Raw genomic sequence first — 27,298 nt, 5'->3', positions numbered from 1 at the left:
AATTATTAACTGAAATCACTAAAAATCCATTTTTTCTTATGAATAGAAAAACATTTTCAAAACGTAACAGATCTGTGTGTATGTACATAGTAATATGAGAGGCTGCATGGTATAAAAGTTAAAAGCTCTGGTCTTAGGGTCAGGAAGACAAGTTCAAGTTCTTCATCCGACATATACTAGTCAAGTCTCATAAACTCTCTGTGCCACATTTAACTCTCTAAGACTACGGAGGAGATGTGGGCCTGCACTGTCAGAGGGCAATTCCTTGTCAAACATTCCCTCTACCATTGAGATCACTATATATAGGTGTCTTTCCCTATATATCAGATATCATAGACTTATATACAAATGTGTGTACACATGTGCATGTACACACACACATGAATTTATTAGGCACCTACTATAGGCCAGGCATATATGTATGTGAGCATACACATAGCTAAGTGTCAATATATATAAATAAGATCATATATGTCTTTCTTGTGTTATTTCTACTCCACTTCTGTTACTCACACATCAGAGACTGGACCAAAATAGGTCCCTGCCCAAGCTCCACTTAATGGCTGTATTTGGGCCCTCCTGGCTTAGAGTAAATGCCAATGGTAAGTGTTTCTCTTTGGAACAGCAACCCTGAGGGTCTTCCTCTCCTGGGTTCAATTTTTTTCTTCTTTTTTTCTAATTAAAGGGGACATCCCTTGACTCACTTCTTAAAGAGATCTATTCACTGAATGGTGGTTACCTCACTCTAAGTGAGTACATGAAAAGGCCTGAGCCTAAAAGGGCCAGGTTCTCCCATTGCATCCTGGGTCATCTCCAGTTATCCTGATGAATATTGGGTCAAAGGATCTAGATGGCTCTGAAGGAGAGAGTGAGGCTGGTGACTGCACAGCCCTCCCTCACTCAAATCAAAGTCAACTGCAAGTCATGTCATAACTTCCCTGATGTCATGGTCCTCTTTGAAAACGAAGGACAAACACAACAATATACTTATGTGCAGATTTCAGAGGCCAGGGGCACATGGCTGCCCTTCTTTCTGAAATCACCTCCTAGAAGCTGCTACTTCCTAAGTCATGCCATGGATCTGGGATGGCCGATTTTGTGCAGAAGATCTCACCCTCAGACCCACAAGTCTCTATGCAAACACAGTCTTTCCAAATCCTGCGAGATCCATTCTATCCATGGTCAAGTACTCATCTTTTTATCTTGAGCTCTGGTATCAAATCCATTCACAGAAACAATCTCAACAGTAGAAGGAACCTCAAATGCCATGTTGTCAGTGCACATTCCTGAATAATCCTCTGAATAACTTGCCAGAAAAAGTAGACATCCACCTTTTTAAAGGATATGAAATCAGGGAAAAGGTACTAACTTTCAAGGCAGTCCGTTCCTCATTTCACAAGCTTTCCTCATCTCAAACACAAACTTACCTCTTTGCAATTTCTGCCTTTTGTTCCTAATTCTGTCTTCTGAGACCAAGCAAAACAACCTCTTCTACCTGAAGAATATTATCATGTCTCCTTTAGTCATCTTATCTGTAGCTTATGTGTTACCAGTTCCTTCATTTGATCATTACATAGCATGAACTCAAAGTACTTAAATAGATTTTTACTGGTTTTTAGGTTATTACTGTCCTTCCTAAAATACTTGTTCAAAACTAAACCTATTTTGAAATATATGGAATGATCATGCCAGAATATGGCAGGACCATCACCTTCCTAGGCCTACATATTGTGACTCTCTTAATACAGTCAAAGATTGCAACAGTTTCTTGGCTACCATATGACACAGATGACTCAACAATTTTAAACCAATTAAAACTGTTAGACTTCTTTTCAAACAAACTGTTGGAGATACACACACTTCCCATCATTTGCTTGTTATGTATTTTTTTTAACCCAAATATAAGGTTTTACATTTGTTTTAGGCTTGGCCCAGTATTCAAGATCCTTTTGAATCCAGATTCTTTCATCAAGTGTCTCACCTATCTCTCAGCTCTATGTCATCTGCAAATCTGGCAAGCATTTCGCTTTCAGTTGTTCTTTACTGTGGAGATAATCTACTAGATACCTCCTTCCAAGATGACATCTGTCATTAACAATTACTGCATGAATCTGACAATTCAATCATTTTCTAGGCCCACCCAAATATACTATTGCATAACACATAAATCTCCATGTTGTCCATAAGAATAATCTGCGAGGACCTATCCAGTGCTTTATCAATGTTTAGATAAACTACAGCTCTGACACGCCTTTGCTCCACCCATCTACCCACCCTATCACAAAAAAGAAATTAGGCTATTCTGGCAATATCTGTTTTGATGTGCTCACACCGATTCTTAGTGATCAGAACTTGCTTTTTAAGAGATTCATTAACCATGTCTTTAATAATGGATTTTAGGACGATCAGGGATCAAAAGTCAAGCTCAATGGCCTATAATTTGCCTTTCTTGAAAGAAAATTGGAATACTGATCCTTACCCAATTTTGCAGTGTGACTCCTATTTTCCATGATCCTTCCAAAATGATATACAATAGCTTAGAAATAGTCTTTTACTATCAATCACACAACAAGAATTTATTAAGCACCTACCACGTGTGAGACAACGTGCTATATGATGCAGATACAAATACGGAGAATGAAATTAATAATAGTAGTAGTAGCACCTAACATTTATATTGCACTTTAACATTTAAAAATGCTTTACATGTCTTATCTCATTTAATCCTCTATAATTATCCCCATTTTACAAATGTGGAAACTGAAGCTGAGGGAAGTTAATTAAGTGACCTGCCTAGGGTCACACAGCTACTAAGCGTCTAAGACAGGATTCAACTCAAGCCTTCTTGATTCCAAATCCAGGGCCCTATCCATTGCACCATCAAGCAGTTTCTAATCAATTTCCACTGCTAATGAGCTTACATTCTAATGGGGGAAACAAGAAGTACATATAAAAATATATACATTTTACAACCAGTGTCTCTGATAAAGGCCTCATCTTTAAAATATACAGGGAACTGAGTAAAATTTATAGGAATACAAGTCATTCCCCAATTGAGAAATGGTCAAAGAATATGAACAGACAGTTTTCAGAGGAAATTAAAGATATATATAGGCATACAAAAAATGCTCTAAATCACTACTGATTAGAGAAATGCAAATCAAAACAACTCTTAGGTACCACATCTCTCCTGTCAGATGGGCTAACATGACAAAACAGGAAAATGATAAATGCTGGAGAGGATGTGGGAAAACTGGAACACTGTTACATTGTTGGTGGAGTTGTGAATGGAACCAGCCATTCTGGAGAGCAATTTGGAACCATGCGCAAAGGGCTATAAAAATGTGCATACCCTTTGACACAGCAATACCACTTCTAGGGCTGTACCCCAAAGAGATCACAGAAGGTGGAAAGGGACCCATATGTACAAAAATACTTATAGCAGCTCTTTTTGTGGTAGCAAAGAACTGGAAATCAAGGGGATGCCCATCAATTGGGGAATGGCTGAACAAGTTGTGGTATATGAATGTAATGGGATACTATTGTGCTATAAGAAATGGGGAAGATACGGACTTCATAATAACCTGGAAAGACCTACATGATCTGATGCTGAGTGAGAGGAGCAGATCCAGGAGAACATTGTACACAACCACAGATACATTGATTCTGTGATGACTAACCTTGATAGACTTGGCTCTTCTCAACAATACAAGGTTCAAAGACAGCTCCAAAAGACTCATGATGGAAGAAGTTATTCACATCCAGAGAAAGAATTACGGAGTCTGAATGCAGATTGAGGCAAACTATTTGCTCTCTGTTTTTTCCCCTTCTTTTTTGGTTTCTTTTTTCTCATGGTCCATTCTATTGGTTATAATTCTTCTTTACAATTTGACTATCGTGTAAATAAGTTTAACGTGAAGGTATATGTAGAATATATATAGGACTACATGCTGTCTTGGGTGGGGGGCAAGGAATTTGGAACTCAAAAACTTCTGGAACTAAGTATTACAAGCTAAAAATAAAAACAAGATTTTATATATATACATGTGCGTATATATGTACACACGTATGCACATGCGCGCACACACACACATATACAGCATAAATATCAAGGGAATAAATACAATACACCCAAAGGAGTTAAATGAAAAGAAGTTTTGGAGGGAGGGCATTCTCTTAAGATATTGTTTATTTGAGCCATATAACACAATAAATCAAGGGCAACTAGGTGTTCCTTTACTCTTTTCCTTTATTTTGATCAACTCCCTAATTAGCCATTTTATTCTTTTTCAGGCCAAAGATCATTCTTTTTGACAGAAAAAAAGAGAATAAAAATAAGAATTAAAAATATTCTTAAGTAATAGCTTCTTAATTGACCCATTCACTTCCCAAATCTCCTTTTCTACTTTTTGAACCCTTACTTTCAGTTGGTAATAGTTATAAAAACATTACCTAGAAGCCAAAAATCTTTGTTTCCTGTCCAAGACTTAATAATCTCCTTACTGCTTTCTGGATTTACTATGATGGTTTAATTTGTCCTGAGCTGGGACACCGCATTATGGAAAAGGAAAGAAAATAAATGCTGTAGTAGAACCTACAGAATTTGGCAATATACTAGATTTAGAACAAGAGGGTGAGGAAGAATGAAAAATGATTCCAAAGTTTGGTGCTTGGATTAATATGTGAAGAAGATGTTTAAGAGGAAAAGAGGCAAAGAACCAGAAGAAGAGAAGCCTTGTTTAGGGACATGACAGCTGTTTTCAAATATCTGAAAAGTTGTCATACAGACAAGAAATGAAGCTTCTTCGGCTACATGCAGGTGCCAAAACCATAAGCAGAGTGAAATAGGGACAAAAGCATATTTCATGTTATAGTAATGAACAAATTCATAATAATTAAGCATGAAAGAACAGACATGGGAGATTTTTATTACTGGATTCTTGAAGTGGCAGCAGGATGAATACTTCTCAAGGATACTGGGCATAGTATGGAAGAAAATGACTGAATTTTGCAAGTCCAACTCTAAGCTTTTGTAAAGGGGTCTGGAACACAAAGAGATCAAACAACAGTGCAGGTTACAGCAGGAAGGGGATTAGCAAGAAAGAGGAGGGAAATGTCAAGAAAGGATATGTGATCTAGGGTGATAATGAATTCACCATTACTTCACTCTCTCTCCCTGTGGATATGACTCTCTTTCCCAATAGCCTTTTAGTCTCTACCCTTCATCACTTTAACAAACCATAGACTGGAACTGGAATATCTGTCATAATAGTTGATGAGTAAAGTAACAGATACCCTGTATTTAATTTAAAAAGCAAATGAATTGAGTATTTTCTTTTTTAGTGCGGGGAAGGGGAATGCAGAGTGAGATAAGAATGTTATGATGCTGGCCATGAAACAGAACTTATTCAACCTATGGTCCTGACAAAACACTGAGCACAAAAGGGCTCCCCTACACCAACTGCAAGAAGCCTCTCTACTACTTCTTCAACAGAAAATAAGGATTTTTGTTTCCACATCCTACACCCCCTCCCCTCTTTTACATACTCCTTTCTATGTTCTCACCTAAAAAAGAAATTGTAAACAGTCTGGTCAAGAAAGGCAAAATATGGGAGAGGAAGGAATGCTATATTAGGGAAAAGGGTAATATGAAAACCAAAAAAAAAATTTTAAAGAGAAAAATGTTAAGAATTCAGTTTTAAGATATACTAAAGCTAAAACACTACCATGGAATAATTATTATAAAATCTAAATATACAAGAAATTTAGGAAAAGAACATTTAAATAGGTCTGAGTAGGCACACTGTTGCAGTCACTAAATATTTAGTACCAGAACCTAAGATTGACTATTGAAGAAATCAATTGCTGACAAATATTTGAAGCCTATGTGCTCAGCATTGTAAAAAATATGACAAAGATGTGATATATGCCCAGAGGGAATGGGCATGTATTGATTGGAGAGAAGGCAAACACGTGAAACAGTAAGAAAAATTACATAGTCAGCCAAGTTTCCTGAGTGATCTCTGAATGTTCTCAAGAGAAGCAATGTTATTTCCAATTGGTAATGACTTGCTGAATTTAATTAAATTATAGCCACCAAAAACCAAACCAAAACAAAAGGTTGAACAATTGTTTATGAAATAATGTCCATGAAAATTTATCAGATAATCATTTGTTTTGGCAGTATTCATGATGAACATGTCCACATAGATAGAAATGGGGCTTTCCCTTATAAGAAATATAATTAAGAAACACTCCATTTCATAAAACTGCAGCTAATTCCACTCATTTTCCATGGATTCTGGCAGGGATTCTCGTTCAAGGAACTTTGTCATATATTTTTATCCATATTCAAAAACAAGTCCTTAAACAGAATAAAATGATTCCCTTTAAAAAAAAATCCCTAAAATGCCACCATCCCTTTTAAAAGTTTTTCCTCGGGAAAAATGGTACTCCTTTGAAATTTTAAGAGGGCCACTGAAATGAATCCCTATATCCTTCTCACTAAACAGAAAAAAAGAAGAAAAAATCTCTTATTCTAGTCTAGCCCAAGGGATGCTGAAGATAGCTCAAACCAGCTGAAGACCATTTAAAAATTTTCACTGTGCATTAATGCCTCAGTAAGCCACAAAAACTATAAATCAGTTTCATTTATTTTCCTTTTGATGGTCTATACTTAAGAAAGTGATTGAGAAAATATTAATAATCCATATAAAACTTTAAAAGTATGTTATGCATACTTTTTCCCCAAGAGCCCAGTTATTAAACATTTTTCACACTGCTCTTCCAGCCCCATTCATTGTTCCTCTGAAATACTGATCTTAAATTCACCTTAAGTTAGCTAAGTCTTGAAGGAAATAGGGATGGTGGTGAGAAGAGAATGCATTCAAATCACTAGGGACTTATATATATGAGGCACAACAACAAGGTCAATTTGGCTGTAACACATAAGAGTATCTATTAGGGAATAATGTGCAAGAAGGATGTAAAGGCAGGTTAAGGCACAAAGTTTAAAGAGTTTTTTAACCGTCAAACAGAGGAATCTGCTTTTGATCCTAAAGTAAGAGGGAGTCACTGGGGCATAATAAGTTAAGGAGTGACATGGTCAGTTTCATAAAAATCATTTTGGTAGCTACGAGAAGAGTGAATTAGGAAATGGGAGACTTAAAGGAAGATGACCAATTAGGAGATTCTGAAAATAGTCCAAGCAAAAAGTGATGAGGACTTGAACTATAGCGACACCTGTGGGAGTGGGGGAAGGAGAGAGGGGAAGGAGACAGGAGAGGAGGGAAAAAGGAGGGGGGAGAGAGGGAGAGGAAAAAGGAGGAAGAGGGGGAGAGGGAGGGAGAGGGAGAGAAAGAGAGAGAGATGTTGTGAAGGTAGAAAATTCAAGATTTGGCAGCTAATAGCTATTTATGGTAAAGAATAAGAAGTCAAGTGTGGCACTGAGGTGACAAACCAGGGTCAACGGAAGGGCAATAGCATCCTTAACAGAAATACATAAATTCAGAAGGGGGTGGTTTTAGGGGGAAAGGTAACAATTTCCCTTTCCAACATGTTGAGTTTGAGATGTCTACAGTACATGTAAATTCAAAATATCCAGTAGGCAGCTGGCAATGTGGAGCTCAAGAAAGCCTAGGGGTAGAAATATAACATGGAAGTCATCAGCAAAAGAGAATAAATAAAGCCATCTGACAAGTTCAGAAGGGGATATAGCCAAACAGGATAGTGTTGGAACTACTACATTAAATTTGGAACAGACAAGAGTAAAGACAGAACTGTAAAAAGTGAACATTCATAGCTTCATATGCAGTTCTCTTTTTCTGTTCTATTTTGTTGAAGGAAATGTTTGTGTTTCTTGATATTTGCCAAGTTGATAATAACAAAAAGGAAATTAAAAAAACACATGACTAGATGAGGTCAGCAAGAGAGAAGAGAAAGACAGGGTACAGCCTCTGTGGATAATAATATAGCAAAGAAGATGGGGAGAAGAAAAGCTAAGAGAGAGAGAAGAGTGTCACAAATCCTGAGAGGAGAGAAAATAGAGGGGAAAAAAGAATATTTAGCATTGTCAAATGCTGCAAACAGATCAAGAGGGATGAAAAATGATAAAAAGTTTATTGGATTCGGCAATAAAGAAATGGTTCATGATTGTTAGACAATAGAGGTAAGTCCACACAAAAAATTTCAAAAAATCTGCCTACACAAAATGTTTCTATAATTATCTTTTCACAGTACTCACAAGGCCCAAGATTAAATGAGTTCCTCTGATTAAGGCAAGGGTTAGCAGCCTTAAAGGATTGAAGTAATAATTATTTGGACTATCCTTAGAATATAACTTTTTGAAGTGTCACATTATGAGTGCATGTGTTTATTTTTCAACGAAAGTCAGAGATCTCACAAGAACCTGTATTGGCCTTGTCCTCATATTGTTTCATTTAAGATATGCAAGTTAGTATTTTAAGAAGAGATAATTCGGAGTAGCTAGAGCACTGAACTTAAAAGTCAAGATGATCAGGCTTCAGCTGTGGATCTGACAGTTGTATGAAAACAGGAAGCTCACCAACTCTCTCTGCCTCAGTTTCATAATTTGTGAATTTAGAATAATTATATGAATACTATCTACCTCACAGGTTTATCATAAAGAACTCAGCAAACCTGTAAATAGTTGTTACAAAAGAATGACAAAGTAATCATCATTTGTTTTTTCAGAGGGCCTTTTTTTTATAATGTACATGGAAACTGGGGAGAGAAGTGAGATCATATACCTTTCTTCTGATAGTACATTTATCAAAGTAGCTACCTATCCACTGCTGTACAGACAAGTTTATAAGTTCTCTCACAACTACAAATACACATGAGGGGATTAGAAAAGGGGTACATCAAAGTCTAATGGAAAAAACGAAAGGTCCAGAAAAGTCTAGAGCAAGGATTCTTTCATTTGTTTAGTATTTTATTTTCCCCAATTATACGTAAAAACAATTTTTAACATTTGTTTTTTAAAACTTTGAGTTCCAAATTCTCTTCCTTCCTCCTTCCCTAACCCCCCCTCATTAAGAAGGCAGGCAATTCAATATAGGTTATACGTGTTTAGTCATGCAAAACATATTTCCATTAGTCATGTTGTGGAAAAAAAGACAAAAAAACTCAAGAAAAATGAAGAAAGTTTAAAAAGTCTGCTTCAATCTGTACTCAGATACTATCAGTTCTTTCTCTGGGTATCGATAGCATTTTTCAACCTGAGTCCTTCAGAGTTGTCTTGAATCACTGTACTGCTGAGAAGAGCCAAGTCACTCAGAGCTGATCATCTCACAATACTGCTGTTACTTTGTACACAGGACATGTCACTTTGCATCAACTCATGTAAGTCCTTCTGGGTTTTCTGAGAGCATCCTGGTCATCATTTCTTATAGCATAATAATATTCCATCGCAATGGAATCACATATGACAACTTGTTCAGCCATTTCCTAATTGCTGGGCATACCCTCAATTTCCAATTCTTTGCCACCAGAAAAGAGTTGCTCTAAGTATTTCTGTACACATAGATCCTTTCCCTTTTTTATCTCTTTTGGGATACAGAACTAGTAGTAGTATAGCTAGGTCAAAGGGTATACATGGTTTTATAGACCTTTGGCTATAGTTTCAAATTGCTTTACAGATCACCAACAGTTCACTAATGTCCCTCCAACATTTTTCATTCTCCTTTTCTGTCCTCTTAGCCAATCTAATAGGTATGGGGTAGTACCTTAGGATCCCTTCAATTTGCATTTCTCCAATAAATACTGATTTAGAGCATTTTTTCATATGGCTATAGATAGCTTTGTTTACTTCATCTGAAAACTGTTCATATCTTTTAATCATTTATCAACTGGGAAATGGCTCTTATTTTTATAAATTTGATTTAGTTCTCTATATAGTTGAGAAATGAGGCATTTATCAGAAAAACTTGCTTCAAAATTTTTTTCACGGTTAATACTGCTACTGTATTTCCCTCCATCCTATTTCCCCCTCAGTTTATTCTACTCTCTCTTCCCCTTCACCCTGTCCCTCCTCAAATGTTTTGCTTCTGACTACCATCTCCCCCAATGTGCCATCCCTTCTATCACCTCCCCTTTTCTCTTATCCCCTTTCCCTCCTACTTTCCTGTAGGGTAAGAAAGATTTCTATACCCAATTGAGTGTGTTATGTGATTTCCTCTTTGAGCCAATTCTGATGACAATAAGGTTCACTCACTCCCTCTCACTTCCCCCATTTTCCCCTCCACTACAAAAGCTTTTTCTTGCCTCTTTTATGTGAGATAATTTGCCCCATTCTACCTTTTCCTTTCTCCCAGTGCATTCCTCTCTCGTCCCTTCATTTTATTTCTTTAGATATCATCCCTTCATGTTCAAATCACACCTGTACCCTCCATGTATATATATTCCTTCTAATTGCTCTAATAATGAGAAAGTTCTTGAGAGTTACAAGTATTATCTTCCCATGTAGGAATGCAAACAGTTTAACCTTATTAGGTCCTGTATGATTTCTCTTTCTTGTTTACCTTTTTATGCTTCTCTTGAGTCATATTTGAAAGTCAAATTTTCTATTCTATTTGGGTCTTTTCATTAAGAATGCTTGAAAAGTCCTTTATCTCACTGAATATCCATCTTTCCCCTAAAGGATCATACTCAGTTTTGCTGGGTAGGTGATTCTTAGTTGTAATCCTAGCTCCTTTGCCAAACCCTCTGATTCTTTAATGCAGAAGCTGCTAAATGTTGTGTTATCCTGTCTGTGGCTCCATGATACCTAAATCACTTCTTTCTGGCTGCTGGCAATATATTCTCAACCTGCAAGTGCTGATATTTTGGTTATAATATTCCTTGGAGTTTTCATTTTGGGATCTCTTTCAGGAGGTGATCGGTGGATTTTTTTCAATTTCTATTTTACCCTCTGGCTCTAGAATATCAGGAAGGTTTTCCTTGATAATTTCTTGAAAGATGATACCTAGGCTCTTTTTTTGATCATGGCTTTCATGTAGTCCAATAATTTTTAAATTATCTTTCCTGGATCTATTTTCCAGGTCACTTATTTTACCAATGAGACATTTCTCATTGTCTTCTATTTTTTCATTCTTTTGGTTTTGTTTTATTGTTTCTTGATTTCTCATTAACTTCCATTTGCTCAATTCTAATTTTTAACTCTGACAATTAAAAAAAAAATCCTTGGCACTTTTCTCCTGAGCCCCACTCTCTAATCTCGAAATGCCTGCTGGGTATCTCGAATTCATCATGTTCAAAACAGAACTATTATATATCTCCTCCAAACCACCTTCCCTTTAAACTTTTCCCACTGCTATTATGGCACCACAATAAAAAAAAAAATTCCAGCCAAGCAGATTCACAGTCTCATAATCACATTTGATTCTTCTTTCCCTCATTCTCCTCACACAATTAGCTGAAAAGTTATTTGATCCAATCCCTCCACGTTTCTAGCATCATCCCTTTCTCTGACAGGCAACTGTATAGCCTGCTAAATGGACTTTTTGACTCCATTCTTTACCTTCTCCAATCCATTCTCTATTCAGCACCCAGATGGATATTCCTTAAACACAGATACGACTGTGTCATTCCTCTATGTAAAAATTCTAATTGGCTCTCTATTGATTCTAGCATAATACAAAATCCTCAGCTTGCCATCTAAATCACGTCACAGTCTACCTTCTACCTCACTTTCTTGTCTTGTTTCATTATTTGCCTTCATCATTCTGTTCCAGTCAAATTAAACTGCCATCTATTCCCAGTACATATCATTCCATTCACTACCTTTGTCTATTTGCACAAATGGGTCACCATGTCTGTAACATATCCTTCCTTCAATTTCACCTCATATATATTATAGCTCCATTAAAAAAAAAAACCAGAAAAAAAACAGTTCAAGTACCAATTCCTATAAGGTCATTTCCTGATCCCCCAGTTACTAAACTAACCCTCAAAATTACTTTTCACTACTTAATATATAATTTGCATTTTCTTAATTGTGTATATGGTACATCTCAACATTAGAATGAAAGCTCCTTAAGTCACTCTGGTGGTCCTAAGTGATGATACCTACTAAAATTATATATGTATTTTCAAATATGAACAAATATAACACATTTAGGGGGGGAAAGAGAGGTGAGTTGGTGAAAAGAAAAATCAAAAACACAATTAAGATTTTTTCTAAGTTTATAACTTTGTATTTACAACTCAATGGGGAAATGATTTATTTACCTAAAGAAACTAGGCCCAAACCAGAAAAAATTTTTGTTCTGTGGAAATTCAGTGGTATTATAGAATCTTATTGGAAGCCTCTTTCCACTATTCCAGAGTTTTATTTAAGTTCAGCACATCAGGTAACAATAACATGAATATCCTACAGGTTATTCATTGTATTTCAGGGGCATTTTTAAAGAAAAACTAACAAAAATCGGGCATTCTATTTCCCGAGTCTAATACCTAAGTTCCAACTTGCCTTATAAAAAGAAAATAGCCCAGTTAGATAACTTGGCTCCTTGAATCAGATCTATAAATAAGAAACAAATACAATATGCAGGCAACAGTACTGCATAAATTCCTACTAAACAAATTTGTGGTCAATTTAGAATCTTAAAAAATACATGTTAATCCAGCACCACTTATAATAGTAAAAAATTAAAAGAAAATTCTATTGGAAGGATTCACAAAAGACTGAACATAAATGGAATGGAATGTACATCAATTTAATGGAACATCACTGCCTCATAAGAAACTAAACATCAAGAATTAAATGAATTATTTGAAGTTACATGAAGCTATGTAAAGAAAGTTGAATCAAAAGGCTACAAATTACTAGCACCATGGGAATAACAGGAACGAAAGCCAGAAAAAAGTTCAAAAACAATCATGTCATGTTAAAATTAATATACACATCCTTTTGTATTATTTTACCATATGCAAATAATAGATGTTGACAGTTACATTCATAAAAATGTTTTTGTCTCATTTTTCTTTAGGCTTCTGGTCACCCCTCTCATAGATATTCAGAGGCCACTTGTGGGCCTGACCCCAACACCGTTCAGCACAACAGCTTTAACTGACTGTTTTAATAACCTGAGCCAGCTCACCAATCCTTGGACAGCTTGGTGACCCCCTGCTCCTAGGGGCTGCTCACAGTATCAGTAAGGGACACAGTGAGAACAGGTTTAAATTTTTAAATATCAACAGCTCTCTTTTCCCTTAAAAAAAATTAAAAAATAAACAAAAAAACCAAAAATTTATTACATCTCTACTTCTTATGATTTGAAGTATATAATATGACCCAGCCAAGTGATGAAAGAAAAAATATGTCTGAATACGAAGAGAAAAAGTGAAGGTGAGACAGAACAAACGCTAACAGGTGTGAAAACACGGAAAACATCTATCAACCCCACAGTCACAGCCTACAAACAGGAAATGGTGTCTGTGAGAAAAAATTCTTTGTATTTTAATGAAAAAAGGAAAGCTAAGCATGGAATAAAATGCTAACAACCAAATATACATATTCTTTGAATTCTCTAACTTTATACCTTATCCTGCAGAGGCTTACAAGAATCTATCTATCTAAGTTTTGCTAACCTTGGCTGAACTGTCAGATGACACTGTCCACTTAAACACAGAGCATGCACTAGGGATTTGGGACCTGGCAAACAGGACAGTTTGCTGCCCCTCCTAAAAGTCTTCATATTAGGGTTTCCTGATTTTAATGGAAGCAAATTCCCATGATAGGAGGCACGCCCACATTTAAGTGAAGGCACACAAATAACTCTCCAAAGCCAAATACAAGTAAGCTTTGGATCATGTACTTCACAGAAGTAGTCTTGCTCTCCCTCAACGCAATCAAAACTGTAATGATGTAAAATTCATAATAAAAAGTGTTAAAATTCAAACAGAAATGTATTACCTTTTATATTTGGGCATGTAATTTATCTCTTTTAATGAAACATACATTCATGAATATATTTAAATTTAGAAAATTACATAAATATTTATCAGTTGAAATGTAAATCACTTAAAGAGCTTAGAAAATGTGACAGACTGCAGATCTATAATAAATTACACTAAGGACAAGTTAGGGTTATACTCTGAACTTGCATTCTGCTCAGCAACTATCACCACCATTTGTGGCAGAGACAGAGCTCTATTAAGTTCCATAAGGTTACAAACAATGTCTATACTGAATTGTATAAATTCCCTAACACAAAATATGATGCTTTGCAAAGACTGGGTAAAATCACACGATGTCAAAGATAGAAGGGACCTTAGAGATCATTTAGTACAAACCTTTTATTTTACAAATTAGGAAAATGAAACTTGAAAGAGCATTTAATATATGTGAACGAAACTTCAAAGGTGGAATTTTCTATGAAGTTTTAGTGTCATTCTGACATTTTGGAACCATTAGCAGGCTGAATACTATGTACTATCTTGAGTGAAGTATCTTATTTCCCTGAGCCATGTATACTGCCCAGGTCTTGCTGTGATAAATGGGATGCCCCAAGGAGATGACCAGTTGATGTCAAGTTATTCAGAGAATACCCATTAATGTTAAAGAGAAACTGAAAATATATTATGTAATTTCATTAGAACCATGCTCTTAAATAAGCTAACCATTCATGGATTTCAGATACTAAGGAGGAATATACCATAAAAAAAACTGGATGGTGAAACTTCCCATTATATTCAGAAGAGATTATAACTTGATAATACTTAATACAAGGTTACTAAGAAAGAGTACATAGAAAGAGAAAAGAAGATTGCCTAGGACAGAACTGTAGGGAAACACCTCCAGTTGGTAGGCATGGTATGGATGATGAGCTAGCAAAGGGTACTGAGAAGAAGTGGCCAGACAAGAAGGAGAAGCAGGAGAGAGTAGAGTCACAAAAAATCTGGAAGGGGGGTGGGGGGAAGAGAGAAAGAGGGAAAGAGAGAGAGAAGTCAACAGTACCAAGTGCAACAGAGACAAGCTGAGAACAACGAGGAGTGAGAAAAGACTTTCAGATATGGCAAATAAAAGATTACTGGTAACTTTGCAGAAAGCAGTTTCATTTAAATGATGCAGTTACAAAAGGTTGTAGTTAAAAAGGTTGTAGTGTTAAAAGGAGAGAAAGTAGAAGCAGATAACTATTTGCAATTAAGTTGGGACTTTTTTTACTGTTTTAGAATGCAAAATTAATTTAGTGTCTTTGACTGAGCCTTACTACGTGCAAAGTCCCAGGCCCAAACTCTTATTTACTAGATGCTAAGCCTATGTGGGCGTGAAGCCCCCAGGGCCCTAAGGGGAGTTGCTAAGACCAGAGCCAATAGTATGTGCCTAAATTCTGGTGGCTCAGATGATGTCTGATCACTTCCAAAGACTGTATAAAATGAGAGAACATTGTTACTTGCTAGAGGCTCTCACTCCTGGAGGAGTGTTGGTGTGGGACTCTGGGCAGCTGCTATAAGAGCCTCCCGGCAGATGTTGATGGTTTCTTGCTAACTATGAATTGTTATTTGGTCTGTTTATAATGTATGTTTATAATTTATCTGTATTTGCTCTGAAGTTCAGGGTGCTGGCTTTTTCCAATGAACTAAGTGAATGATATTTGTATGTTGGATTGAAATAAGATTGTTAACCCCTTAATGTTGCTTTCCTTAGTAAAACAGATCAAAAGAACCTGTGCTGGCAGCCTTCCTGTTGTGGGCCTTGTGTTGGTTTATCACCCCCACAGCAGGTGCTACCTGAATTGTTACAACAATAACAGACAGCTTTTTCAAGGAGTCTGGCTGAGAAAAGGGACAGAAGAGGCCAATGGACATTGTTGGGTTTTTTTTTAGGAAGGGAAAGGTTAAAAATTAGAGAAAAAGGGGGATGACTGAAGATGCAATCTGCTAGAGAAGACAGGAAGGTACATATGTTCAAGCATGGATAGTGGGGCATTGGCTTTGAAAAGCAAAAGAGCCACCAGGGAGAAGGAGGAGAGAATGGAAGATAATTAAAAAAGAAGTTCTGAGATGATGAGAATGAAAAATGGGGAAGCTCAAGTTTAATGACCTCAATTTTCTGAGTAAAAATTAAATGTAATGTCCTCAGCTGAGAGAGAGGGTGAAGAAGTGTGGTGCACTAGAGGAGAGAAGATAAGGTTTGAAACAGCTTCTGTGGAGAGTAAAATTCCTCAATTAGGGAGGAATGAAAGGACTGCCTTGCTGCAGGGAAGGTCCCATTAAGACTGGATAACATGAATTTTTAATATACCTAGTCAGCAAAGTCATGAGACTTTTTCCAGCAGTTTGTATGCAGAAATAGAAGAGTCAAATAGAGGTTGTAATCTACAGGTGAAACTTGGCAACAGATGAGCTTTGGTATGGGGGCAAGGAATTCAAGGGCAGTGGACAATGAAGAGTTAAAAATGAAAAATTGGGGGTTGAGATTAGAAAGGGAAGAAAATGACATTAGAGCAGGGGCAATGGCCTGAGAAAATATGGAGGGGTCAGAGTAAGGGGACTGGTGGTCTCAATCAGGGAAAATAAGTTTTGAAGAAATGAGGCAGAGGGTAGAATGACAGGAAGTTGTGGTAGGATAAGGCAATGTCCTATTTCCTAATCAGGAATGTGGGAACATACTTCAAGTAATGGTGATATTTGGCGTGTGACTACCAGGACAGTGAAAGGACTTGGCCACAGGGATTTAAGGAGGCTAAGGGATTAGAAGGTTAGGCTAAGAAGTTTAAGTGGGAAAATACCAAATGTCAAATGAATATTAAAGTCCCCTAGTTTAATAGCAGATTCTGGGGAGGAAGCAAATGTGATAAACCAGGTGTTGAACTCCTTAAGAAAGGAAGGAGAGGGAGAGAGACTGGTATGCTAGAGCTGCCATAATTTGGACTAAGTGGAATGCTTTGACTGTACAGACTTCAAAGAAAAAAAAAGGATGCTTAATGATGGAAGTAAAGGGTGAGACTGAAGGGGCAGTGAGGATCAAGAAGTATTCCAACTCCTCTTTTGGGATCAGTGTGTCAGGGAGTACCAGTGAAGGTCCAATTAATGCTGTAGAGAGGACAGCATGGTATACAATGAGTCAGGTCTCAGTGAAGCCTAGTAGATGGAAGGACTGTGAGAGAAAGAGGTCCAGAATAAAGTTGGTTTACTACGGATGGGAAGCTCAAAGGGCACAACAGTAGGACTAAGCAGGGTTGGAGTGGGGTGGAATAGGGTTGAAAAGGATGAGGATGAGAGAACAGGAGCAGAAAGTTGGGGATGGTTTGCTCCTATGTGGCCAGTCAGGAATAAAGAGATAAAGAGAAAGAGCCATGGGAGGAGTAGGGGCTAGCAAGTAAAGCTCAGATTCTCCAAGCAGAGGCATTGTTCATACTTCATACTATTCTCCCTGTCTACAATTCATTCTTTCTTCCCTTCTATCAATTTAAATTGTACTTGTCAAAATCTACTTCAAGTCCCAACCACTTTCATGTCTACAGTCAGGATCACTTGCGAACTTAGGATGATAAAGAGTTAGAAAAGACTTTAGAAAAATCTAGTCAGATGATCTAATTGTAAGGACGAAAAACAGAGGCCCAGAGTGTGAAGTGACTTGCCCAGTTCCTCGAGTAAAAAGCAGCAGAACCAGGAATCAAATTCACATCTTTTGCTAGAGAAATGCATAATAAAAGACTCCTGTTCAAACTCACCTCACACCCAATAGATGGGGGGGTGGGGGGAAGGGAAAATGACAGATGTTGGGAGGACCTGTGAGAGAATAAGTGCATTGGAAAGAGATTTGGAACTATGTTCAAATTATTAAACTGTGTATACCCTTTGACCCAGTAATATCATGAGCAGATCAATAAAGAGCTCAAACAAGGAAGAAAAGGACTCAAATGCACAAAAAATATTTATAACAGCTCTTTTTGCAGTGGTAAAATATTGGAAACTGAGGGGGTACCCATCAATTGTGCAATGGTTGAACAAGTTATGATATATGAATGTTATGGAATACTATTATACTACAAGAAATGATAAATGGGATGGTTTCCAAGACACACGGAAAGACATGTATGAACTGATGCAGAGTAAAGTGAACAGAATCAGGAAAATATTTTATATAATAATAGCAATACTATATAGACCAACACCCCTTAAAGTCTTAGAACTCTGGTCAAAAAAATAACCAAGCATAATTCCAGAGGACTCTAGATGAAACATTTTACCTACCCCTAACTGAGAAGTAAGGGACTCAAGAGTACAGATGGAGACTCTTCTTTTGGATATGTCCAATACAAGAATTTGTTTTGCTTGACTTTGTAACTTTGAGATTTGTAACAGGGGTTTTGTTTTTCTTACTTCCTCGATTAGCAGGGGCAAAGCAGGGTAGGGAGGCAGAAGGAGAGAAATGGGAAGGATAGAATGAGTTTCTAAAAGTAAAATTTAATTTAAAAAAACAAAAATTCACACATTCTTACTCCAAATCTAGTAGGATTTCTATTGTATTTAAAAAGTCTTGTGCCATACCTTATCTGCTTCAAAAGCTTCAAAAAATCTAACTCTAACCTCTCTTCCTGGCCTCTTCATTCTAGTCAAATGATCCCAGGTGTCACTAAGTTCACAACGTGAAGGCATTCCTGATACCTAGAACACAATTACTCCAGATGATTGTCTACTGAATCTTCTTGTAAGGCTACATAAGTTCTAATGCTATCTTTATTATACCAAATGCATCTTGAAGGGACATTTTTGGAGGGTGGGGAGTAATTCAAACCGCATGCCAAGTATATTGCACACAGTAGGAAAGCTAATAAATACTTGTTTCAGCTCAAATTTCAATTCCCAGCTGTAAAAAAGGTTTAATAGCAGTAGATATCCCAACACAATCACTTAATTTTTAATTTAACTGACTATATCTCCAAATTTTATCTTTCAACAGTCTATGAAACCAAATTGGGTAAAAGAAAAACCACACCCACTTTGTTTTAAAGTGATTAGCAAGAGTCAAAAGAAAAAGTAGGCCAAGGACAATTTCCTAAGTGTATATCTATTCTTCAGCAGCAACTAAAGCACAAAGTTTATTAGCCAATTAGAACTACAGGAATATCTTGCTAAAAGTTACTGACTAGTTCAGCAAAGTAAAACTTGGGTGGGGAAAGAGTTAATTCTATGGAACAAATTTTAAAATGTACGATGTCATGTTGATGAGCCAAAAATTCAGAATAAAAAAGTTAAAAATGTTTATTACATACCTAAAACTATAAAATCTTAATAGTGGTAATCCCAATCCTCATTTCTGCTACCTCAAAGCAACAGTTTTCACATTAAGGGGGAAACTGTCCCAAAAGCTTCCTATGTCTATGTGGTTAGGAATTCCAGGAGAGCCACCACTGCACTGAGGCCCCTACAGTCTTTACATATCCTCAACAGCTTTATAATCTAAACCCATTTCTACCTCCTCTGCCCAAGTACTACTGTTATTCAGTCCCTTCAGACTTTTTGTGACCTCATTTGGGGTTTTCTTGGAAAAATAATGACGTGGTTTTCCTTCTCCAGTGTGTTCCCATTTTTCAGATGAGGAACTGAGGCAAATAGAGGTTAAATGACTTACCCAAACTCACACAGCTTAGTAAGTATCTTGAGGACAGATCTGAAGTCAGGTCTATCTGACTATAGACCTTATGCTCCACGCTCCACCTAGCCGCTCTAGCCAAGCAGAGTAGCTGCCACTAAAAAGTTTCTGAGGGGAAAGCAGCAATTCATAGGACGTATCAACTCTACATTTAGCCTGTAAAGTGAAAAAAGGGCTTGTGTAGAATAGAAAAAAGCCAGAGAGAACAAACAGGTGGGCACCTTTTGTGAATATATAACTTTGCCAAAGCCAGCCTTCTGAGTATTTTTTTTCCTGAGAATTAAAGGCTTCTAGGTGGAAAAAGCATTTGAGACTCCAGCAACTTGGTTTTTGTTCTAACATTTTCCTTTAGTGTATACTATGAGTTGGGGCAAGGTATGTCTATGTGTTCTTTTAAAGCAGTTCTGAAATACTAAATACTTATGGAAATGAACATTTCTGAAAAAAAAAATGGCTGCTTTCCACCCAGCATGTAATCATTGTAGAAACATTCCCAGCACTCACTTCTAGCAATTCTGAGACAATAGGCAGTACTTCAGGATTACAGATATCTATGGAGTCATCTCGATATGTCTTCTTTTTATAACAGATATTACCCAAATGTAATATCGCTGAGAGAAGAGAGAAAATCCTATAAAAACAAAAATGATATACACATAAGTTTTGATCATGAAGTATTTTTCTAAAAACCAGGCCCTCCCCTCCAAAATACAAGTCTATTTCATTTAAATTTTAGACCAAATAAAACAACCTAGGACAAATTTTAAAACTTGATTTCCAGTAAAAAAAAATGAATGAAATACCTTTGGTGTGATTTCTTATAATACACAATGTTCAGACACATGTTGTCTTACATGAAGAGCACAGATTTGGGATTTGGGGTGTTTTTAACAAATATGGTGTCAGAGAGAAATAACATCTCCATAAAACAGACTTATTAGATTTCTGGACTGGTAAAAATCAAATCAAATCATTTACAACATGGCACCCTGTTTAGCTAACATTTGAAAACCCTGTTCAATGTCTATTGTGAAAGATAAAAGAAAGGCATAAATTCTGATGTCAGAATGTTGATGATCCATTTCTAATTATATATGTACTCTTGCACATCCTCTTGCTGCACTGCTACCTATTGTAGGGGAAATGTCCTACAGGGAACAGGAGGAAAGGAAAGAAAAAAGAAAGGAAAGTGGGCAATGTTATATCCATAATAGGTAATGGGTAAAAAGAAAGACTTCTAACTTCTGTGTGGTTTGGTGTAGAGGGGAAGAGTAGAAGCTTAGGGAAAGTGAAAAATACAGTATAGGAAAAAGAAATAAAAAGAAAAATCAAACTATTAGGCTGACCAGAGGTAACAAGGAAGTCAAAAAGTAGCTGCAGCACTTGACAATCTGAGAAACCTTGGGGGGCAGAACCCAGATTCCCTATCTTCTGACTCAACAATCTTTTCCTGCTGTACCCAATTATAAAGACTTTCATGAAAGCCAAGGCCAATTGCATAGTTGCTCAGGAAAACCAGACCTCAAGGTACTGGATTGTTAATGTATTTTTTTGCTTGATGGGAAGATCTTTCCCATCCATTAATAGGCCCATATGACCTGCTTAAGTCACATGGAAGTCTGAGTCACATGAGCCTGGGTCACAAGGGTTATGATGCCCTCTGACCCCTCTGAACCCACTCAGAGGTTGACATTTGGGGCTTACTCACGAGAAGAGTGTTCATGTGATGTAGCCAGATGAGTCTCTGGGTAGCCATTAAGGAGCCCCCTGGCTTTGAAAACCTAGATGGTGGTGCTTCTCTCTCTCTGGTAACTATATATGTGCCGCTATGGACAAACAGAAACCCTGCCTGCTGATCTGTGTTATTTGCTCTGTTTATATAATTGCTACTAGTAATTTCTGTTTGTGTTTGCTCTGAAGGTCAGGGCGTTGACTCTTCCCGTGAACTAAGTGAATGATATATATGGAATTTGAATTCAGGTCCTCTACCTCCAAATCCGAAATGTTGCTTTTCCATGCTTTTAATGCCTCAATTTACTGGATGCCACATGCCAGATTTCCCATCAGATGTTCTTTTTGCCTTTGACTTACAAAGACACTATATTCTCATGGTTCTCCTCCTAACTGAGACTTCTCTGTCTTTTACTGACTCCTTGTCTTCTTCCCAACTCCTTAAGATGGATATCCCCTAAAGGCCCTCTTCTCTCTCCCTTCTAATCAAGGCAATCTCATTCAACCCCAGAGCTTCCATTGTGATTGCCAAATCCATGTCTCTAAACTGGATTCTTTTCCTGAACTCCAGACCCACATTTTCAATTATCAAGACATCTCAGTTTGCATATTGTGCCAACACTTCAAGTACAATACATCTCAAAATGAGCTAATTATCTTTACCCAAAACCTATTCCCATTTCTGTCACAGCACCACAATTCATCCAGTTTTTCATGTTTGAAACTTTGGTGCTATCTATGAATCATCCACATCATTAACTCCTTATATAAAATTGTTGTCTTATCAAGTCTATCCCCTTTAATCATTCTTTTATGTTTCCTCTTCTCCGTATTATTGCTAACACCCTTGTACCCTAATTATACCTCTTTCCTGAACTTCTGCAATAGGTTACTGCAAAGTCTGCTAAACACTTTCTCCATAGGATTTCATTTCATTTTTCTTGCATCCTTCAAAAATCCTATTCAAAATGCACCTTTTCAAAGAATCTTTCCCTAATTACCTCCAAATAAACTTAACACTACTCTAATACTTCTTTGCTTCTTTGCAATTGCAAACTGAACCTAATTTGCACTATTTTGGTACCAGTAGTCCAGAATGACATATTTTTCAAAGGTACTTAGTAACACTGCTTCTAAAGAGAGAAAGACAGTAAAGTTTGTTTAAGAGAATTTATCAAGTGAACTCACTGTCTACGGGTCTTGGGAAGAAATCCCACCATTTCCATTGCCAGCTGTAATCGTTCAAAATCATGCTTCAAATCCTCTCCATCGACAGTGGAGCAATCCTGCTGGTTCAAGGCAGAAGGAACCAAGGTTAAGCGTACCTGCCGCTCACCTGATCGAAGCACAGCCAGATGTTTGCATCCAAACAATCAATGTGCTGCTCTCGTTATTTTGCTTCTCACGAATCAGAGACAAAGGATGTTCACAGTATTGAGAGCTCTCTTTGAAAGTATTTTGACATTTAGGTTGATTTTGAACAAGTGTAAATGCTCTCCTTCAATCTAAAGGCATCACTTATATTTATGTGCCAGTATCAATGACACAGTACACTGTTTAGTTAATCCAATATTTCTTTCTGGGCTCCTCATGTAACCGGGCAACCAAATGAAGAATGAGTAACAATGTGTGAACTACAGTAATTTTCAAATGACATATATCTAAATGTGGGAACTAAGAAACAGTCTATAGTCCCATAAAAATTATTATTCGTTAGTTCAATATTTCCATTTAACTCTCCTAGGCAATAAAAAAGAAATTTATTCTAAGTTGATCAAAGCTGTTTCTTTGTAACAAATTAATCCAATGATTTTATCTTAGAATAGCTTCATTATTAGAAATTATCCTACTCTGGAAAATTAAGAATAAATTTAGGAATTTATTTTGCCATAACAATGCACATAATTGTTCAACTAAATACTTGGAGATCTGACTCCAAGAATGAGTGGCATGTTTAAAATGTTTTAAATCTCTGGGGGGAAAACCCTATCTATATATGTGAGGTTGTAAATACACTACAGAAAATTATTGATTTCTTAAGAATTCAAGTGTTTCACTTTCCTCATAATTCTTGAAGAACTTCACACTTCCCTCAAAGATGATTTTTTAAACTGAAAACTATCTGTTCAAGTAAAAAACAGAAATGAAAAAAAATGTTACTTGGCTACTTTAATGGGAAACTTAGAACATACTTTTTCATCTCAGAAACTCCTATGTGAAGATCTCTAATTTTATAAGTAAATATTTTCCTGAATCATGCAAATGAAAAATATATGCTTCCAATGGCATAAGCAGAATGGGAGAGATAAAGATCCTTTGGCTTGTTGATTTCATTTTTTAATCAAAATGACTGAATAGTGAAAATCAAAGTAAATGAATACTGATGACCTAACATACATGTGAAGATTGCAAACAAATATGGGAATATTAATATAAAGCAATGTAGAATGAAGGAAGAAGAAAAAGAACATATACGAACAGGCTTACTTTCAAAATGCGAGAAACGAAATTTAATAAACATACCAACTATTTAAAAGGGCAGAAAGGTGACAAAGAAGGAAATAGGTATTATTTTGTTAAAGTACATAAACACATGTAATTTCTCTTAACTAAAGTTATATCATTTATCATTTTATATGTAATGATTACTTTGCATAATATGGTTCACTAGGAACTTCTTGACTTTCAGCTAAGTCTTTTAACTCATGATTTTAAATGGAAGTCCAAAAAAATTCTATTGGAATAAGAAGTATATAATAGGATCCCAAAAGTATATCATATACCTGTGATACTAATTTAAACAAAACAAAACAAAATCTTAGTATTTCCATTATCATAGCTATTAGTTACTTGCAATTTAATGCCTTGGAAACATAATGATCTCAGTGAACAAATTCCACATCACAATTAGTAGTAAATCTATTTTTTTAACATTATTCTCATCTCTCTCTCTCTCTCTCTCTCTCTTTTTTATTGTAGTAGAAAAGATCAAAAGTTAAGGCTATACTATTTATTCCATATTCTCAAAAGATAACTGATATTACTACCCCATGATCTCAACAGAAATATACTGATGAAGACTGGAAAAATTCTTTATATTAACAGATGGTTAGCTTTGATGACCTCTAAAGGTTCTTCCAACTCTAAGATTCTATTTTTCTAGGAAAAGACATATATATAATGCTACAGCTCTGCAGGTCCAGAATCACTTGACATTTATCACTTAAGTTCAACAGTCAGCAGTTTCCTCATCCATAAAATCAGAAGATTCAACTAGACAACCTCTAAGATTTCTTCTAGCTCTAACTCTTTAATTCTATGAACTTTCATTTGTTCTCATTTTTATCTTAAAAACAACAAAAAGAAATAGCAGTATTTTAATAGAGAAAAACGCTTTAATCTTAATTTTTATAAAGGAAGTGCTCATTTCCTAGAAGACTGACAATTGACAGTATATCAATGTTTTCAAATTCACAAGCAGCAGAGTTAAAAATGTACATACAGCAAGTGCAACATTTATTAACATACAGTGTCACATAAATGACAATCATATTCAAATAAGTAGCCTTTATCCCACTCACTTCTCCAATAAATCCTGAGACACAGCAGTCTTTCTAAGTCCTATTTACTGAGATAAAAATAAATTTTAAAAAATGACAACTTTGTAAATGGAGGAAATATGTTAATTTTATTTAATCCAACAACCTTTCTTAGACTTTGGAATTTCAATGTGTCTATTAGAAAGAAAGGAACCCCAAATCTCCTAGGGAATTTTAGAGTTTCTATTTAATTTCAGACAAACCACATTATGTGGAATGCTAAATTCTAGTTCTTTAAAAGCTATATTTTGAAACTACAAATGAATTTTCATTCGTAAGAGCTGAGGGTAGCAACCAAAACATTAGTGATAATTAAAGAAATAGAACTAATAAAGAAAAAAAATCAATGACAAATCTTGCTAAAGTTCAACCCAGAACTTTGTGGTAGAAATTTAGATCAACCATTTTAATCTACTTTTGAAATTACTGGATCTAATGCTGAATGCTGACAGATTCATGAATAACAGCTATGATTACATAGCACGTTACAATTACATAGCACGTTACCAACATTTCCACTTAATGTTTTATGTCACAAACATTCACCAAAAAACACTTATTACACAGGCAACATCTTCCAATAACTATCCTTCCAAGTCCCCAAAGAGATCCGTTTTTTAATCAAAACTGTTTTGCTTTCGCATCTGTCAGATGAGAGGGACTAGAAGATGATCTCTAATGTCACTTTCCTCTCTAAATCCTAAAACCCATATCAACCTGGTGCCTTCCTACCTTTGCAGTCTTTTTACACTTCCCTCCATCTCCATGGACTCCATAATCTAGAGGCATTGGCATTCGAGCTGCTCTTTCCACATTACACTCCATCTCCTGACTCCCGTCTTTTCATTGGCTCTCATGCCTGTAATGCTCCTTCTCTTTACCTTTATCTTCTGGCTCTTCTGGCTCATTTCAAGACATAGCACAAATCACACCTTGCACTGGAGGCCTTTCTATGCCCTCTTCCTTTTAATGCCTTCCCAATGAGATTTTCTCTCTCTCTCTACCCCATAAATGGGTGTATGTACATGGTGTACACACACACACACACACACACACACACTCTTCTATCTTGTATACAGGCAGTTGTTTCCATTTCCTCCCACTCAGAATGTCAGCACTTTGAGGAGAGGCACTCTGTTTTTGACTTTCTAGCCTATGAGGGCTATAGAATATCTGCTTCTGCATTCAACCTGTTGCAATGTTGTTTTGGTTTAAGCATATTAAGAAAACCCAGACTCATGCAGATAGGTAAATCAGAAATGAGAAGAATTTTTAACAGAAAAATAACAACTAAGTATTATGAAAATAGTTTTGACCCCAATGATCCCCCCAAAAGGTCTAGGGAACTCCCTGAGATCAACACATCACACTACCTTCAGAGAATAGCTTTGAAGTACTTTAGAAATACTCTTCTACAGATGATTGATAAGCTAATTAAAACCACTGGAAGAACCTCTACTCAACAGTACTTTGTTAATCTAGTTTTTTTTTTATTTGATCTTCATACAACATAATTATTTAAAAATCTTTTTGTAATTTGGATTTTTCATCTATTCATTCTGTCCCCAGTTAGTTTAAATTAATGGAAAAAAATAAGTCAATCAGAAAACTAAGGGCAGTTAGCATGGTGAATTGGGAACCTATAGAGTCTCCCACTGAGAAAAGATGTTAAGTTCAATTCCAGTACCTGACACATACTGACTGTGGGACCCAGGACAAGTTATTTGACCTTTCATTCCCATAGGCAACCTGCTTAGAGTATAAACTACAAAGAAGGTAAAGACCTATATTGGTAGAGAGTTTTCTCATCTGGCTTTCTCTCACATGGAGGTTCCCAATACCAATGAAATCACAGAACAAGTCCAAAATAAAATAAAACACCTAAACAATGAGTTTTTATGATTTCCTCACTGAAAAAATGACACATGTACTCTCTCACTCGGAATAATTTTTAGCACTGTTTGCTTACTCTAAATGGAACTTAGTATAAGTTGTCAAAATTTCTACTAAGGTTTGTCAGAATATATTAGAAAAGTTGGTAAATAGCTTTAAATAAGCCCTATTACCATCTGACTTAACACACTGAATCTTTTAATCCTTTCAGAAATCAATATTAAATATTTCAGAAACAGTAATAAAATAAACATTTTCTTTTCTCCATAAAATGTGCCAAGACTGGAATTACTTTTTAAGTCTTTGAAATAAACTACAAACAACCAAAAATAAATCAATGCATTCTAGAGCAAAGAAAAAAGAAAGGACACAGAACACAGATGAATGAATATCTAGGAGCATGTTAACTAAAAAGATCTTATTTTAAGTCCTGTCAGGAAAAAGAACAGTA

At 36.2% G+C, this 27,298-nt stretch overlaps 1 protein-coding gene across 1 annotated transcript in view; it reads right to left on the bottom strand.

Moving 5' to 3' along the window:
- Positions 1 to 27,298, bottom strand: part of MYO9A (myosin IXA) — a 272,260-nt gene that overhangs the window by 201,285 nt on the left and 43,677 nt on the right. The window contains exons 6-7 of the mRNA XM_036734161.1: positions 22,544 to 22,641; positions 20,129 to 20,255 (exon numbers count right to left, since the gene is read on the bottom strand). Of these exons, the coding sequence (XP_036590056.1) occupies positions 20,129 to 20,255; positions 22,544 to 22,641 (225 nt within the window). The remainder of the gene's footprint in view (positions 1 to 20,128; positions 20,256 to 22,543; positions 22,642 to 27,298) is intronic.

Source organism: Trichosurus vulpecula, chromosome 8 (assembly GCF_011100635.1).
Source record: "Trichosurus vulpecula isolate mTriVul1 chromosome 8, mTriVul1.pri, whole genome shotgun sequence".
Taxonomy (NCBI): domain Eukaryota; kingdom Metazoa; phylum Chordata; class Mammalia; order Diprotodontia; family Phalangeridae; genus Trichosurus; species Trichosurus vulpecula.
This window is presented reverse-complemented; position numbering and strand designations above follow the sequence as displayed.